We start from the raw sequence: 18395 nt of genomic DNA on the forward strand, positions 1-18395 counted from the left end.
CTAATATAATATAGGCTCTTATTCCACGCTTAAAAATCATAATTTGTGTATTTGTGTTAGGGTTTACATGTGTACATATCATGTTTATATAAGGGCCAAAAACTACTAAATGTGACAAATTGAATAAAATGAGCCTTTTTTAGAAAATAAATTTTTTAAAATAAACTTTGAAAATTTTTATTTTCAAAATAAGTGTTTTTTTGTTTGAGCTTAAGTTTAGAATTTGTAAGTGTTTTTGTGTTTGAGCTTAAGTTTAGAATTTGTTAGTTGTTAGTAACAGTAAATAAGAGAACAACATGTTAAAACTCAACAAAAATTTACCACGAATTTTATTCGTTGTTTAACGAATAAAAAAAAGACAATGTTATAAAATTTGAAAGGACCAAGAAAACAACAAATGTTAGTTCGTTGTTATTAACATAGAAACAATAAGTGATTATTTTTTTCATTTCAAACATTATGACTTGTCTACTTTTAATCATTTTTGAATCAGAGGTCGCAAATTGAGTCATTTTCAAATTTCTTGTATGTGAGTTGATACATTAATATACATTCTATTACAAGGAAGTTTAAATCATTTTCGACCCCATTAAACGGTGACTAAATCACTTAACTTGAGAGTTAAGTGTGTATTACTATCGACTTATAGCTACTTATGAATTTTAGGGCATGCTTGAATTGGACGTAAATATTTAAAGATGGAAATAAGTCAAACTAATGAAATAAAAACAAATAGAGATGCATTTGAAGTAGTTCAGATGGTTGTGAAGAAGGTGAAATAAACATGAAATAAAAATAATAAAGAAAAAGAAGATGATTACCCCTATTATGGAAGTAATACATTCCCCCACTAATTTCTTATTTATCAATTTCGTTTTCTTACTTTAACCTTTTTACCCCTTAAATATTTACATTTAATCCAAACATGCCCTTATTATTATGAATACCATACTCCTATTCTAGGGCCATATATTTAGTTCATAAGTATGATAATGAAACTCTTCTCAAACAAGGCTACTTGGCACAATTTTGCTACAATGATCGAGTAGTGAAAAAATACAACCTAAAAACTAAATTATCTAAAAGATAAAAAACTATATTATCTTAGAACAAATATATCATGACCTTTTAAAACCAATGTTTGATCTCCGTAGGAACGACTCGTTATGATTCATAGCTAACTTTAACCATTCATGTATACATTGCTGTGAAAATAGAAACCATTATATTTGATTGTATACTAAAAACACCGTTGTAAATTTACTAATACATGTCCAAACATAAAAATTTAACTAGCTGCATGCCTGCATTGTAATATCAACTATACATCAACATAGTGAAACTTGAACGAAATCGGCTAAATTTCAAATTCCCCGTGGTTGCCTAAACAAGTGATACAATGGCAGCTTCACGCAACGTATAGGCATGTAATTTACAACTAAGCTTATATATTAGTGAAAACGACACAAATAATACACTTTTTAAACCAAGAATGATCCGTCATCTTGTTCATCGTCATGCCAACCTGATCCAACCTTAAATTTACATACGGGACATGTTCCCTGCTGTCTGAGCCATGGGTCAATGCAGTTTGCATGGTACTGCACAAAATAGAAAATTAAGAAAAATTAACAAGGGCTCCATAAGATGCTTTTTGAGGTAACGAGACACATTTCGGCAACGCATATCAATGGAGTATCGAGAATTATCTTCGATCAGAGTTCAGAGATTCAAGCACATGTAAACGAAGCATAAAGAAAGGTTCGAAAAGAGCTCACCTGATGCAAGCATGGCAAGCTGCGAATAAGCTCTCCGATGTTTACTTGCTCCAAGCATACACTACAAGTCAATTCCTCTTCAGTGCCGCCGCCCTTCGGATTCCCAACATTGATAGAAATGTCTTGCTGCTTCTGCTTTTAGAAAAGGTAGCAAAATTATATTTAAATATGGATAGAAGAGACAAAGCAAATTTGCCGAGCAAGTTAAGAAGTCACTCAAGACTCTACTATAATGGAATTGAAACTAAATCCAAAACATAATGATTCGATTGATTGATGACAGCGTACACAATTCTAAAGACAAAATAAAGCCTAGAACTTTGAAGTTCAACCCTGCTGATCACTCGGCATTAAGCACGTGTATAAACACATCATATTGAACTCCTAAGTATTATCAGCCACAGTTTCAGTCACACGACAAGAAAGAGAGGGCATGAATGAACACAGTACTATAGTTATTAATCTCAGATCTACAAACTCTCATGCTCTGAAGCTTAGACAAGTTGCTTCATAGGGAAGAATCAACCTAGGGACATGATCATAGATGAAAGAACTTCCAGACTATCAAAGCGCCTTACATATGAGTTTCCTTTTCATCTGAATACATTTTTTATAATCTAATTAACCTTTTAACACTATATTTCGGTCATCAATATATGATCAAATAAACAATAAAAGCCTTCACTGGTTTTAATTTCAGGGTCAAACTTATATCCCCTGATACTACATTCTAAAGCATATAACACTTAGCATGATGAAAGACCCATTAATGATCCACTGACTTTTGATACTAGAATACTTCAGCTAAATCGATTATACTATCAGAAAACTAGAACTTTTTAGCTAAATTAGAGATAACTTTATCAAGAATATGTTAATGACATACTTATAGGTTAAAAGGTAAACAAGGAGGAGAAAGAAGTGAGAATCGGGTTTTGTCTCCGTTGGAGCATGCACCACTTTCCCTAGGAGCAAACTGGGTTCAATTCTCGCTATCCCTCCCTTTCCCTCAACCTACCCTGTAACCCAAAAAAGGAGGAGAAAGAAGTACACTACACCATCCTGAATAAAAACAATTGGAAAGCCAGGAGGCCCAGGACTACATAAAAAGCATGATGAAAAAAGATGAAACATGAAAATGCTTGTCAGAGTGAACTAAAACTACAGGTACACAACAGACAAATCACATAATTATGAACCACAGTAACTCTTCTGGCATGAGCAAAAAAGAAGCCAAGGACAAAAGAAAGATGTCAACCAATAACAGGGAAATAGATATTCCACAACATGGAACAAATTAACACTCAAGTAATTTGAAGAGCCAGGTCCAACACTTGATTATTGTCTTACTTTTCTAATCAACAAATAAGGGTAAGTGTAAATGTGAAGAATTTGAGATAGTTACAAGTTCAATAATTGAGCCTGTATCTCTTCTCCATGTTAAAACTACAAGATGATCAATCACTAATATATTTGCTCTTGATCCACCGATGTACAAGTTCTTGTAACTCTAAGTTAGCTATTGATGCACAAGATCCTAAAGTAGTGAAGCCAACAAATACATTGAGCACACTGATTAAATTACCTCAGAAGATGATGCCTGCTGCTTTCCTGCCATATTTCTGTCTCAAGAAAATAGGTCGTCAATTAAATATGGAAATTTTAGAGGGATCTAACATCATGGTAACTAGATGAAATAATCTTGAACATTTACAAACAGCAAAACAGTTGATCTCACAACAGGTAAATAGACCGAGTCACCTTTTTAAATTTGAAGGAAAAGAAAGTCACAAATACAACAAGTGCAGAAAGTATGCTAAAATAATTATTTTATTTGGCAACGAACATTATCACATACAAAAAAAACCACAGTAATTATTTTCACGACATATAGGAGTCAAAATATATCCGTGTGAGATCTTGTTAGATTCATTTCAACGTATAGAATTTTGAAATACAAAATACTATCATTCTTTATGAAACGTATTTACAGATATTTTGGCTCGAAAAATGTTTTGAAAACAATACAAAATGCATAGGACAAACATCAGAAATGGTGGAGTATAAACTTCTGTACTAAGAGAGATACAACAAAAGCATCCTAAGATTTGGTTTAAGCAGCTTGTGAGAGAAGCCTAGTGAATTTGAAATCTAAGAAAGCAGAACAAGAAATTGCATCTATAAAGAAAAGTAAGAAAAGGAAAGATCATGAGAGGATTGTACTAGTTTCAGATTATTTTAACTTCTAATGGGACAGAATCGAGCCTTTCCAATCTCATATCCAATTTAGCTTTTCATGAAAGAGAATCAAGCCTTTCTGATCTGATATACAAATTAGCTTCTCATAGAAGAGAATGAAGCCTCTCCAATCTCATATTTCAATTAAGTTTTTCATGGAAGAGAATCCAACCTAGCTTTTTCATATATTTTTTAAGATTTCTTATGCTTGATTTCTGCATTTACAGCTTAAATCGAATCATACAATCAACTTCTTCGTTTTATTCAATTAGCCGAGGCAATTTGTAGCATGAATTAAACAAACTACTCTTGTCCCCTGATGTTTAACACATGCATCTTAATTCCCACTAAACACCATCTTCTTCAACCCATGGAGTAGAATACACAGACATAAAAGCAGCTTATCAGATAGACTAGCACATATCAGAAACGATTAAGGTTTATGTTTCATGGAACAGACAGGCAGTAAACACATCCAACAGGGAGGATAAAAAATTTCAAATAACATCAAGATCCAAAGAATGATCTCTTGAAGTTTAAAGTTTTACACCCAACATTGCTATATTGAAAAACAGTAACTAGCTACTAAAATGATACACTCCAGCTACTTAGCAATGAATATCTCATCTTCCATGAACCAGCACTAGCATATTCAGAAAATTTCAAATCTACATATGCACATATATGGAAATTATGTTTCTATCAATATCAAAACAAAATAGCTGAAATCACACCTCTCTAAACCTGTAACCTTATACTTGTGAACAGGAAGAGCGTTTATTTCTTCCTCACTCATTGAGGGAACAGCAGGTGCATTGTCTGCATCTAGAGCTCTCAAAGTTTCATAATCTACAATAATATAGCATAAGAAAATAATTCTATTTCAGAAATGAGCAAATGGGCAGACAAGACAAGAAAGGACAGAACCACAATTCTGACAAAAATAAAAAGAAAGGCAAACAAAAGGCAACTTGATTTGATACCAAGATCATCAAACTCCCGATCAAGAAGTGCAAGCTGAAGCCTAAGGCCCTGCAAACGTCCTCTTGTGGCAAATGCAATTGATGGTGGCATTTGTAAACGAAGCTCAGTGTGTCGAAGGAGGCCACTGGCTGCAACAGCATGCGCTTGAGCTTGAGCTTGAAGTTGTTGACATGTGGCATACATTCTTAAGCTAGTAGCGACTAGAAAGAATCCAAATACCAGCCAGAGCTTCAAGGAAAGAAAAACCATCAAATAACTTAAAATAATTGAGTTTATAGAGTAAACCTAAATCAGTTTGCATATAAGAAGAGACATCTACCAAAATATTCGGTGACATTTGATGTGAATTCAGTATCATGAAGAGCAAAAGTACTGCCACCAAACGAAAACAATGGATAAGAATCGGCAAAACCTAAAGCTAACGAAAAGCATACACTAACATTACCCAAAGATATAGAAGCAAAGAAAATACCAGTAACTAAGAAAGCAAGTGAATTGGTATTCACTGGCCGCGCTGAATGAATCCTCTGTAAACAAAAACAACCACAAAAGGAATGAACATACAGATTAGTTGAATAATCAGAAATCAAAATTGCCTCTAGATTAAGACATCGGACAGATATTAAGTGACTTTCGATTAGTTTTAACGATATTAGTTCAGATTAGATCTACAAACAAGCAAGGGTAAACAACCCAACAAACATTAGGTTATGTATAATCATATTCACCCAACTTATCTTCAATTACCCTAAATCAACAACAAATTCTTGAAAGCAACAAAAACGACAAAGCAAATCCTTGATCCCATACAGAAGGATCCATTGCATGAACCATGATTTCACCTCCTATGATCATCCACAAAAATTCCCCTTGCCCATTTATTTCTATCATAACATAAACTCAATAGAAAGCAACGAAGAAATGTACCACACGCCGTTCAGGAATCATTCCTGGAAATCCATTTTCAACATCCGCTCGAGCCCCTCAAAAAATGAAACTCATTGTTGTAAAAGTTCACCAAAAGAACTCCAAGATTTAAAAACTTCCTTTCGAAAGCTGAAAACAAATAACCATGAAGAGTCAATCCAAGATTCAATCATTCAACGAATTTGTATCATACATGATCTCACAATCGTAATCAACCTCAAATAACCCAAAAATTTATGCCAGAAGAAACAGGAAAACAAACCCTAAATAATTATTAATATGAAACCTAGAAACTATAAAAGACAACGAATCACAACCAATGAAGACACTAAAATCATCAGGCTCGCGTTATACAACTTCTTGTTGTTTCTATATTAAGGAACAATGAAAATGTAATAAATTCACAAAATAACCGTACAATAATTCGAAAAAAATCAAGAAATTACATGCAAAGAAAATAACAGAAAAAAGAGGGACTTACAATAATTAAGGTCAGAAAATGTGTGTAAAATGACCCAAAGAAGTCAAAAATTGATCAAACGAAGAAATCAAGTATCTTCCTTTATCAATTATGCGAAAACCTAAATTAGGAATTAGGAATCAGGAATCAGGAATTAGGAATTAGGAATTAGGAATCAGGAATCAGGAATCAGGAATCAGGAATTAGGAATTAGGAATTAGCAATTAGAAAATTTGATTGGAACTAAAACAAAAGAATTTTCAGAGGTTTAGAAACGTCGAAGAAATGAAATTTTGGAGAGACAGCGCTGTGAGTTGTGACTCGGACGCATTGGGGATTAGAAGACAACGATTTGACTCGGCGGGTTTCCCGCAGCTTTCTTTTTGTTATTTATTCGCTCACAAAAGCGATGCGCAAATATGCGAAAATTATAGAGGTATCAAACTTTTAAGCTATAAAATAAAATTGTGGGAAAGAATGATAGAGAGGAGAATTAGACAAGAAATTGTGATTAGAGAGAACCAATTTGGTTTTATGCCAGGAAGGTCAACCATTGAGGCAATTTATATTTTGAGGAGACTGATGGAGAAATATAGGGAGCGAAAGAAAGATCTGCATATGGTGTTTATTGACTTAGAGAAAGCGTATGATAGCATACCATGACGTGTCATCTGGGATAGCCTCAAGGTTAGAGGTATTTCTTCAGTGTACATTGAGGCTATACGGGATATGTATGACAGAGTTTCGACTAACATTTAAACACCTATGGGGATAACATAGTCTTTTCCTGTTAAAGTTGGACTATATTAGGTATCGGCTCTAAGCCATTTCATTTTTACTGTCATTATGGAAAAGATGTCTAAATCCATTTGGGAGACGGTACCGTGGTGCATGCTATTCATTGACGACATAGTGCTGGTAGCAGAAACTAAAGAAAAGGTTAGTAATAAATTGGATGAGTGGAGGGAAGCTTTAGAAGGTAAAGGGTTGTGCATTAGTCATACAAAGACCGAATATTTGCGCTGTGACTTTAGTGGGACAGCACCGGTATGTGAACCAGAGGTATCCATTGATGAAACAGTTTTTAAAAGTACGACCAAGTACAAGTATTTGGGATCGATCATTCAAAGGGATGGGGAGATTGACGGAGATGTAAATCATCGTATACAAGCAGGTTGGCTCAAGTGGCGAGCAGCCACCGCGATGCTATGTGATAGGAAATTCCCAAGCAAGTTAAAAGGAAAGTTCTACTGGGCGGCAATCAGACCTGCTCTGCTATATGGGAGCGAATGTTGGCCTGTAAAGAAGATTTTTGAACATACGATGAAAATTACAGAAATGCGTATGCTGAGGTGGATGTGTGGGCACACATTGATGGATCGAATTAGAAACCAAGAGTTTAGCGACAAACTAGGGGTAGTCCCTATTTTTGAAAAAATGCGCGAAAATAGATTGAGGTTGTTTGGACATGTGCAGAGAAAGACTTTTGCCGCCACTATGAGAAGGGTAGAAAGCATTATAGTAGAGGGTAAAAGGAGTCGAGGAAGACCCAGGAGAACTTGGGATGAGCAAATAAAAGTTGACTTACATGAGTTAAACCTCTCTAAGGGCCTGACTAGGGATAGGGATAGTTGGAGGCGCTATATCCATGTTTTAGACTACTGATGTCCTCTTAGATTACTTTTTGGTGTTCTTGCCATCTTGCTTCTCTCATTTCTTTATTAGTTTTTGTTTTCTTTTTTTGTAGTTGGTTCTATTTATTTATTTTATCGATATGCATTCATTTTATCTTTTCCGTGTAGCTACGTCACCTTATCTCTCTCAAGCCGGGGGACTCTTTTGGCCGCGCTCTCTTTTATAGGTATGAGTTGCCGCCGTCCTTTCCTCCGTAGACCCTGTCCATAATTTTTCTACGGGATACACTGGGTAGGATGATGACGATGATAATCATTATTTTTCCAATGTAATTTAAAAACTCATTTCATTTCAAAAGAAAAAAAAATTTTAATTATAAACTCATTTTCATTATTAAATGAAAAAAAAAAATCTAATATTTATTTTTCAACTGAGATAAAGTTTTAAATTTTTTTAATATAATCCAAATACTCATTCGTCTGGTTTAATTATGATTTCATTTTCTTTTAACTAATTGATCAGCATTTTTATTCTATTTACTTTTTTTTCACGTTCTTCAACTACAAATTTTACATATAATTATTTCTAATGTGACACAATCATTGGTGAAAATTCAAAAGGATGAAAAATAATTATGGATGAAATTCACTTAACGAAAAGGCTACTAGGATATTATATGATTGATGTGTGTCCCAAAAGCTTCAAGTAAAGTTTTATCGAACGATAATTAAACTATTATTTCTACATCATACATGGATTATAATGTTAAGTTTTTAGAAAGGCTCATAATGGAAAGATTTGGAGTAGTGGGAAATGTGTATGTTACGATGGATGAGTGAACATACTTGGAGTCTTGAGGGATATAACTGAAAAAAACACAAGAAATAGTTTAGGAGTCGCAAATCTGAAAAATAGATGAAAAAGAAGAGTGGGATTGGGAATGGATATGAACGATTTAGTTTTATGGATTGTTGTGCTAGAAAATAAAATGAATGGAGAAGAACAAACTATATGGACGAACATTAAAACTAATATATTTGTTCATAAAGTTGATCTCAATCATTTGAGATTAATGCTCTGCCATTGTTGTTGTTGTTGTAACTTCAATTGTTTCCTTTTCCTTTTGAAGAATATTTAAGCCTCATGAATGAATGAATTAAGCTAATTGTGTCAAATAAAATTTTAAATTTGATCGCTTGGTTGAGTTTTGAATTAGTTCCTTTCAAACAGAGTCATTTTGAGTATGGGTCGTGTTGGTTAATCTAAAGATTTGACCCTAGTTGAAGTATATACAAGTCAACTTTTATTTGGATTATGATAAGTGAATATCAGGCTGAAAAATATTTAGGTGTGAGTCAAGGCTCAAGCCTTATCAAACTAGATCAATCCAATTAGAGTCTAAGTAGGTTATACTTACTTAAGTATTGGTGGATTTTGAATTAATTCATTTTCGATTTTACTTGACTTTAAGTTTATGTGTTAAGTTAATTTTAGGTCGAAATAGAACGGATTTAGACGCACTTTAAGTTATAAATCTTTCGGATCAAAGCTAAATTCGAGACAATAGTTGGTTAGGTGCATGTTATAAGTTAGGATATATTATCCATATTTTTATGCTAAAATTTGATTGTCTGTAGGTTGGATCATTGTGTAGGTTGGATCATAACTAAAAGTAAATGGCTATGTGTTGGATCTCGAACCAACATCTAGTTGGGTTTGAACTAGTTACATATTATGATACTTTGGGTCAAAATTTGATTGAGTGCACGTTCATGTTTGGTGACTTATTAGTCAAAACAAACTTTCACAACCACACTTAAAAATTGGGATGTAATTCTAATTTTTCGATTTTGGCTAGTTAATTGATGTAGGTTTTTAGTTGTGTCAAGTTAACTCACTTTGACTCAACTTGAGTTGAGTTTAGTTCATCTCAACTCGAATCTATATTAACGCTCACGTAATACTGAGTAATGTAGATTTATTCTTTAAGCTAATTTCAGTTTATAATAAGCTATTTACAGACAAATTGGCCATTTTTAACTAGAATTTTCAATCTATATAACAATTTCAACCAAACTAGTTTATGACTCATATTAAGTTGGATCAAATACCTTAAATGAATATTTTATTTATTTCATTGAGTTTACTCTTGAAAATGACAAAAAAAATAAAAAGGCAACAAAGAATTAACTGAATGGGAAACACTGAAACACATAAGCCAAAAGCTACTTCTAATGCAGTCAACAACAACCACACTACTACTCCTATGAAGTTTCAAGCATTACATTCTTTTTGACTACACTGTAAGAGAATTGTCAATCTTCATATACTTGTTCTGATTTCACTATATTTCCTACATTTGACTTTTTATGCACATATGACTTTTTACGCAATTCAATGTATTATTTTGATCATTTGTATATATTGAACTATGTATATTTAAAAATTATAAAAAATTAACATTATGAAAGTATGCGATTAGACAATTCAAATAAAATCTCACTTGACTATTTTTTTTCTTACATATTAACCGCAATATATTAAATAAGCTTGAACGATGAATAATATCAATAACAATAATGTAGCGAGTATTTCAAAACAGAAAAATTAGGCATTTGGCAATTGACTGGAGTCGCACTACAAATCCATCACAAATACTCAAATAGTGATACTTTTTAATTTACTTTTTCTTTGATAAATAACTAATTATTAAATTTAAAATAATTTATCAAATATATTTATAGTAATCGGCTTAAACATCTACTTAAACTCGTTCTCACTCTCAAATCTCAAGTATTAACAATCGCTTTTAGATATATGTTTTAAATTTATTTCAATATTTTGTTTCTATTTTCTTCTCCCAACTTGTGTCAATTATCTTATTATTTTTGTGTCTGCAAAAAGTAATTAATCTCAATCAACAATACGGATGATAATCTGGTAGAGGATTATAGTGATTATAGATTTCTTGTGAAATATACATATTTATAATTAATGATAATTAAATATGCAATTCCCATATACTCAATTTAGGGAGCATAAAGTCTCTCTCAATTTGCACTATCTTTTTATTTTAGTTTGTTTCACTCATTTTGCACTCTTTTCTTTTATAGCAACGACCTTAGTATTTTTCTTTAAATCTGATCCACAAACTTATTTTCTCTCTCCATCTTAACCACTCATTTCTATCATCCACTTATTTTTTGTCTTATTCTCCAATCAAGTTTTATTTTTCACTAAATTCCATTCAAAATAACTTAATGTTATGTTTGGGAATGAGGATTTCATTTGAAAATTTAGGATTGATTTAAATTTAGTGTTTGGCAAACCAATAAAAACCAAATTTGAATTTGCATCAATTTCAATTGTATTAAAGTTAGTTAAAATTTAAAATTTGAGAATGACTTCCCACACTTTGTTATTCTCAAATTTTTTATTTATGATTTTATAATTAAAATCTACAATTAGAAATAAAATGCTTATTCCAAAACATAACCTGTGTATTCTCATAAGGAAGGGAGGGAGTCCCAAGATCCCAAGTTCTAACCCATAGACTTAAAAGGGTAAAAAGTGAAGTAGTTTACGGGGTGGTTGAGTGAAAAATGAGTTATAAGTTATTATTGGGTCACAAATCACAAGATGTTTGTGATGCACATGAAATGTTGGGATAAGTTTGCTTTGTTTGCATGTCACGATTTCTTTCCTACCATTTAACATAATAACATCCTTAAATTATTTGAGGTGAAAAAAGGTTCATGATTTCTAAATTTTTGTTAGGGGTTATGCACACGTGACAAGGACTCCTTCTAGAAAATAGTGAAAGAAAATTATATGAATATGATTAATTAATAGTGAAAGAAAATGAAAGAAAATAAGTGGATTAGAATTAAAACATGGTCCAACATTAATAAAAATAGAAATGTTGCAAAGTAAAAAGGACGTACCAAAAGATAAATGTTTTTTCATTTCATGGGGATAAAGGAAGTAATAACACTATTCATCAGTCGATATTGTTTTACTTTTTATTCTCTATGTGCAAGGCATTTAAGATTTTATTTGATTTTTGGTAATGCATATAGACTCATAGTATCATTTTTTATAGGCACTAACGATACTCATACTATGGATCAAAATAGCGTATTGGATAGTATGACAATAGAACTGTAGCAACTAAATTAAACAAGAGGAATTATATTTTGATTTCAAGATATCTTATTCATTTAGTAGCACTTTTTAATCAATGATTAAATTATATATTTATCTTTTGATATCATCTATAAATTAACTATCTCTCATAATCTCGTTTATAAAAATTTTATTCATTTATTTAACAAAAATATATTAAGCAATAATAATTAAAAGAAAAATTTGCTCAAAATAATCCCACCTATCACTTATTGGCCAAAAATAATCCCAACTATCACTTTTTTTTAATAATCCCAACTGTGACTACAGTTGTTCATAGCATACCTTCCCCTTGTTACCGGTTACAACATGTCAAAATGAATTTAATTTCTTTTTTCTTTTTTTTTTGTTTTACTTTACTCTTGAATTTAGTTTTTCCCTTCAATTCAATAATCAACTATTTCCCCATTAATTCCCTCCATAATTTCATACCTAATTCCTTCTCAAATCTCTTCCTCCCCAAATCAAATTTATAACCCTAAAAATCAAATCTTTTCGATTTAGGTTAATGGCAGCTTCTATGTTTGTTTCCATGTAATTATAATGGATTGTTAGTCTTAGTATTATAACAGCTTTTATGTAATGTTAATGGAATATTTGAAGTAATGAAATGTTGATTGAAATCAAATGAAATGTTGGTCCAAGACTAATGGCAATTACATCAATATTGATAATGCATTGTAGTGCATTGATTGCAATTACATCAAACAAACTTCTACAATGCTAACTAAGAAGAAATACAATCACAAACAAGAGGAACTATGAGAACACCATGGTAGCAAATCAAGGTTCCTCCATAAAGTGGACCCTTAGATTTGGGGTTTGAAAACTTAAAAGAACAAGCATAATTCATTAGTTTTGGGGGAAGATTATCTGAATTTGGAGGAATTTGAAGATTTTGGGATATAAAGTTTTAACAATTTTTAATTTTCATTTTAATTATTTGGGGGTTTAGGGTTCATCAATTGAGGGAGGAGTAATGGGAAAGAAAAAGAAGAATTTAAATAGCTGGAGGGGGTGGGTTTTAACAACATAATTGTTACCGATTGCAGCCGGTATAAAGGGGATGGGTATGCTATGAACAAACTGCAGTCATAGTTGAGATTATTTTGAGTAAATTTTCCTAATTTAAATGTTACAATTTACAGAAATGAATGCGGAGCTAAAATGATTGAGATTCTTTTAGTGAAGCTAATGGGGTGGCAGTGGCGGTGGAGGGGTTGTAAAGTGATGGGAAGGAAGAGGTTTAATTTTTTCACAAATTCTTATGAGAGACGGTTTCTTTGAGAGATCATTTCTAATTGGGCCGACCTATTATATATTTTTTAAAATATTGCAAGTAGGCATTAAGAATGATGTAAGTAGACGTTTAAGATATTGAAAGTAGACATTAAAGATACCGTAAGTAAGCATTAAGGATAATGTAAGTAAGCATTAATCTTTAATGGGCTGAGTTTGAGATACGTCTCTCAAAGAGACTAAATATAATCTTTTACTTTAATTCGAAAATCCTTTTTAATTTTATTTTTTATTTTAAATATTTTTTACTGCCAAATAATAACAATCAGTTATAGAAGAAAATGATAAAATTTGAGGTCTTCATAGGATAATTAATAAAAGATTAAATCTTTACAAAATAATCACCAAAAGATCAAATCAGTCGAATTGAATTTGGATGTTGTTAAACATTGCCACCCCTTTTATTTTATCGCCACCTCTATATTAATGATACGATGAAAATGTCCCTGAACTTAAAATAACAATAATCATAATAATAATAATAATAATAATAATAATAATAATAATAATAATAATAATAATATTTGAAAAAAAACCCGACTCACGCCTAAAATTTTTTTTTAAAAATATTATTTTTATTATTATTATTATTATCTTTATTATTATTATTATTATTATTATTATTATTATTATAAAAATAATATTAGAAAAAATAAAAAATAAAATAATAATAATAATAATAATAATAATAATAAAATTATTAATAATAATAATAATAATAATAATAATAATAATGATAATAAAAATAAAATTAATATTTTAAAAAAATAATTAAAAAAATAATAATAATAATAATAACAACAATAATAACAACAACAACAACAACAACAACAATAATAATAATAATAATAATAATATCTAAAACAAATTTTTTTTTAAAAATTAAACGGCTGGGTCGCGCGCGACTCACCCCTTTAATTTTTTAATTTTTTTATTATTATTTTTTAAAAATATTTTTATTATTATTATTATTATTATTGTTATTATTATTATTATTATTATTATTATTATTATTTATTTTTTTTTAAATATTATTTTTATTTTTATTATCATTATTATTATTTTTATAATAATAATAATAATTATTATTATTATTATTATTGTTGTTGTTGTTGTTGTTGTTGTTGTTGTTGTTGTTGTTATTATTATTATTATTATTATTATTATTATTATAGTCCAGGGATAATATCGACATTCATTAAAATAGGGATGACGATAAAATGAAAAAGGGGGCGATGTTTAAGAATTGTGTTGAATTTTCCTTATTTTTATACACAAATCTTCTTTTATTTTTTTAGATCATATATTTACTATTTATTTACACAATTCCAAAGTCTCAATTAATTTTTTAATCTCTATGCTAGTTGTGGTAGTATCAATTTCATAAGGGTAATGGAGTAAAACATTCCATTTTTAACCTTCATCATCATATTCAGTGTATCGCGCTCATAGAAAATTATGGTCAGATCTGGGGAGTGAAGAAAGACTACAACTCATATCTATAAAGAAAAACGCGATAAACAGTCCCTCGACTTAAAGAAGATCTTCAAAGAGAGAGATTTCTACAACTTATAAATAAAATAAAAAAATACGTATAAATAACTAAACATAAAAATAGAAGTAAAGGAGGTAAATAACGATACATTATTAACCTTGATAGAAGTATTTGTGCGTCTAATAATGGTGTTTCAGTTTGTGGAAGTACATCAAATGAATTGGCAATAAATAAATGGGTCTAATTTCAACTTGTATGCAACTGATTTGTGTTAAAGCTGTCCCTCACACGTTTTCTTTCATGTTGCTCAAGTAAATTAGGGCAATTAAAGCCATCAATATTTTGTAGGTACACCTTATTGCTTTGGGATGCTCGGATTTCAACTACCCATAATACTCCTTATGTTGTACTTATTTTTTAACAATTGTTTTGTGGTACTGTTTATTAATTGATTTTAATATATATTTTAATTTTAATCTATAAGTTAAAATATAATTAAATAGAAATTTATTTGATTTCTTTTAATGCAGAAATTAACATGCAACACTAACGTATGAGATTTTCCCTTTTTGAAGAGCTCTTGAAGTATCTTCAATATATAGTGTTAAATTTAGGAACATTCTTTCATACTTCAGTTACTCTCTTGTTAGAGTGCCAAATTAACACGCTTTTAAAGGCTATATTTCTTTTTAAAATGTAATGTTTTGACTTTTACTCTTTACTTTTTTATCTTATCGATTGATTTTGTTGCAATAAAGATTTATAGTTTTTAAATTTTAGTTAATTTAGAAAGATAAAGATTTGCAAATAAAATAATTTTGCAAACAAGGATATACTTGCAAAATCATTAACACAATTAGAAATAAACTATAATAAATTAAGAGAGAAAACTAATCGTACCTACATTAATTAACATCTATACTTAGACGAAGTATATTGATAAATTTTAAAGATTAAAACATATGCAAGCTGAAATTAATAATGAGTTTTTGACAAAATAGCTTATTAGGCAATTTTAACATATTTTGACATAAATAGAGAATTAGATAATCAAATCATTTAATACTAGTGTTTAGTAATTAACTGATTAAAACATATTATTATTATGAATAACTCTTTTTTGAACAAGTTGCTAATAACAGTAGATTTAAAAAAAACCAATTAAGACAAAATTGAATCACAATTACTTTATATTAAAGTTGTAATTGATATGCACATTCAAAAGCATCATATTTCATTCTCTTATGAGTGTATACAAGTAAATATACTTAACATTTACACAAAGGTCTTAACTCAAGCATCAAATGCCAATTCTAGACAACTACATCTTACTTCTAACAAAAAATAACCCACTTCACACAGTACACCTAAGTGGACCTTGTTTTAAGATATTTATCAACTCATGTTTGGTCAAATAGCATCTAACCAAGCTCTACCAACACCCTATATCTTTGCCAACCACATATTTTCACACTTTTTATGTAGGATTATATATTTCGTTCGTCCTTCTGAATTTGCACAATTGAATTAAAATAGCTTTCGCCAAAATAATTCAAATGTCGCTAATTTTGAAACTTAGAAAAATTGGGGAAATAAAAATATATTTTAAAACATGAACTATTTTTAAAGACCCAATCCTAATCTTTGGCTTGCTAAATTACACTTAACCTCAGCTAATCCTACTCTAGATTGCACCAAATCAAACTCCATCCACATATTTTGTTGATGATGATGACCAATTATATATGCCTCAACACCAAGTAGATCCGAATTACCAAAAGTGAAGCAATGCACCCCATCTAGACCCCTAACCTCACCCGGAACCCTATACAATAACCGTTCTTGAGATACACTCATTTCTGCCCCTTGAAACATTAGTGTCACGGTAGGCAGAATCGGGTAACCAGATTGAGTTAGGGGCATCCGATAACACAAATCCATTGCACCTTGGAAAACATAGTTCGGGTCTCCCAACTGTGTTATTTTACCCTTTGTTTGCGCCAAAAACTCATTTTTTAGCGCAGTGTAAACCGGTCCGAGCAAAAAACTAAATTGTGTACCCGAATCAACCATAGTCTGACCCGCCCCGGTATGATCGGGTTGTAGAATGGATTTGGGTAATGATAGTAATTTTTCCCCTACTTTAATCCCTTCTAATGGGACAGAATATGCCACTTGGTCAAAATATGGTAAAGGACTAGAAATTTTTACTAAAGGAGTGTAACTTCTTGGTTTAAGCCAAGCAAAATTAGCCTCCCCAAATAATAATACACCCGACGAGTCTTGACCCGAAATACAATACGAAAATTTCGGGTAACCCATTTGAGAAACAAATGATAAGGACCCACGGTTCATACCCAATAACCCGGTTGTTACCGAATCCGTGTCCGAACTACTAAATCCTTGATCCATACACCCGAAAAACAGACCCGGAATCGAGGACCCGCCCATCATAAAATTATCCATTGCAAGAGTACCTTCCATAGAAGAAGCATCTGCATAAGAAACTGATACATGGCAGAGTTTTTTCGGGTCACATGAAACGGGTATGTTAAAATCCCGGGTCCGGGTCTTACAAGTGGGTGAAGAACATGGAGTAACCGAATAAGATTTTGAGTGAATCGGGTCATAAACAGAATTTAAATTTGGGGTTTTTTTACAATGAAGCCATGAAAGTTCACTTCCTGTATCTAACACCATTGAAACAGGTTGTGGAGGTGTACCAACTAAAAGAGAAACTGTAAGACTAACATTATGATGAAAAGGGAGCTTACTTGCTTCCTTTGCTGGCCGTCTGATTGATCTATATGGGATATTTTGAGCTTTAAGTGAAAACATAATGGTAGATTGATTACTCTGTTTTGAATGAACAAAAACAGAGGATGATAGGATTACATGAAATAGAAGTAAAATTGGGAGAAATTGATGAAAATTTGGAGAACCCATTAATGGGTTTATTGAAATTAAGTGTTTTGAATTGATTTTGAGGATGTGATTTGTAGAAATAAGGATGAAAAATGAGATTTAATGGGGGTTTTGGGGGGATTTTTGATGGGGTTTAGAAGTGTTTGAGAGGTGTTTGATTAAATGACGCAATGAAGTAGTAGCATAAATATAAAGGGAAAGAGGGTGGTTTGGTGATGTTTATATATAGGATGGTCCAGGGAGAAAAAAAGGAAGGTACAGTAACACAACAGCTGGTGATGAATTGGGGGGGAAAGAGCTTGATTTTTCCTAGGAAAGAAAAGGGGAAAGTTTGTGAAGCGTCTGCTTTATAACCGGATTAAATAGCTTAATATATAAACTTTTAGCAAATGAATTTTTTATTTTAAACTCGTTTTATTGAGAAAGAATTTCTTATAAGAGTAGCTTATATTTCTTTATAGATTTTTAT

The 18395-nt window shown here is 31.1% G+C and overlaps 2 protein-coding genes across 2 annotated transcripts; both read right to left on the minus strand.

The window, feature by feature from the left end:
* Positions 1-1206: 1206 nt before the first annotated feature.
* LOC130802422 (E3 ubiquitin-protein ligase SDIR1) lies at positions 1207-6759 on the minus strand. The gene is made up of 9 exons (XM_057666441.1): positions 6409-6759; positions 5928-6056; positions 5473-5527; positions 5320-5372; positions 5000-5228; positions 4751-4865; positions 3364-3400; positions 1779-1910; positions 1207-1601 (listed from the first exon to the last, which is right to left on the minus strand). The coding sequence occupies exons 2-9, from the start codon at positions 5946-5948 to the stop codon at positions 1482-1484; spliced, it is 762 nt and encodes a 253-aa protein (XP_057522424.1). The 5' UTR covers positions 5949-6056; positions 6409-6759; the 3' UTR covers positions 1207-1481.
* Positions 6760-16212: 9453 nt separating this feature from the next.
* Positions 16213-18254, minus strand: LOC130802931 (aspartic proteinase PCS1). Its single transcript, XM_057667055.1, has one exon. The coding sequence runs from the start codon at positions 17945-17947 to the stop codon at positions 16625-16627; it is 1323 nt and encodes a 440-aa protein (XP_057523038.1). The 5' UTR covers positions 17948-18254; the 3' UTR covers positions 16213-16624.
* Between the last annotated feature and the right edge of the window lie 141 nt (positions 18255-18395).

This window comes from Amaranthus tricolor, chromosome 16 (genome assembly GCF_026212465.1).
Source record: "Amaranthus tricolor cultivar Red isolate AtriRed21 chromosome 16, ASM2621246v1, whole genome shotgun sequence".
NCBI lineage: Eukaryota > Viridiplantae > Streptophyta > Magnoliopsida > Caryophyllales > Amaranthaceae > Amaranthus > Amaranthus tricolor.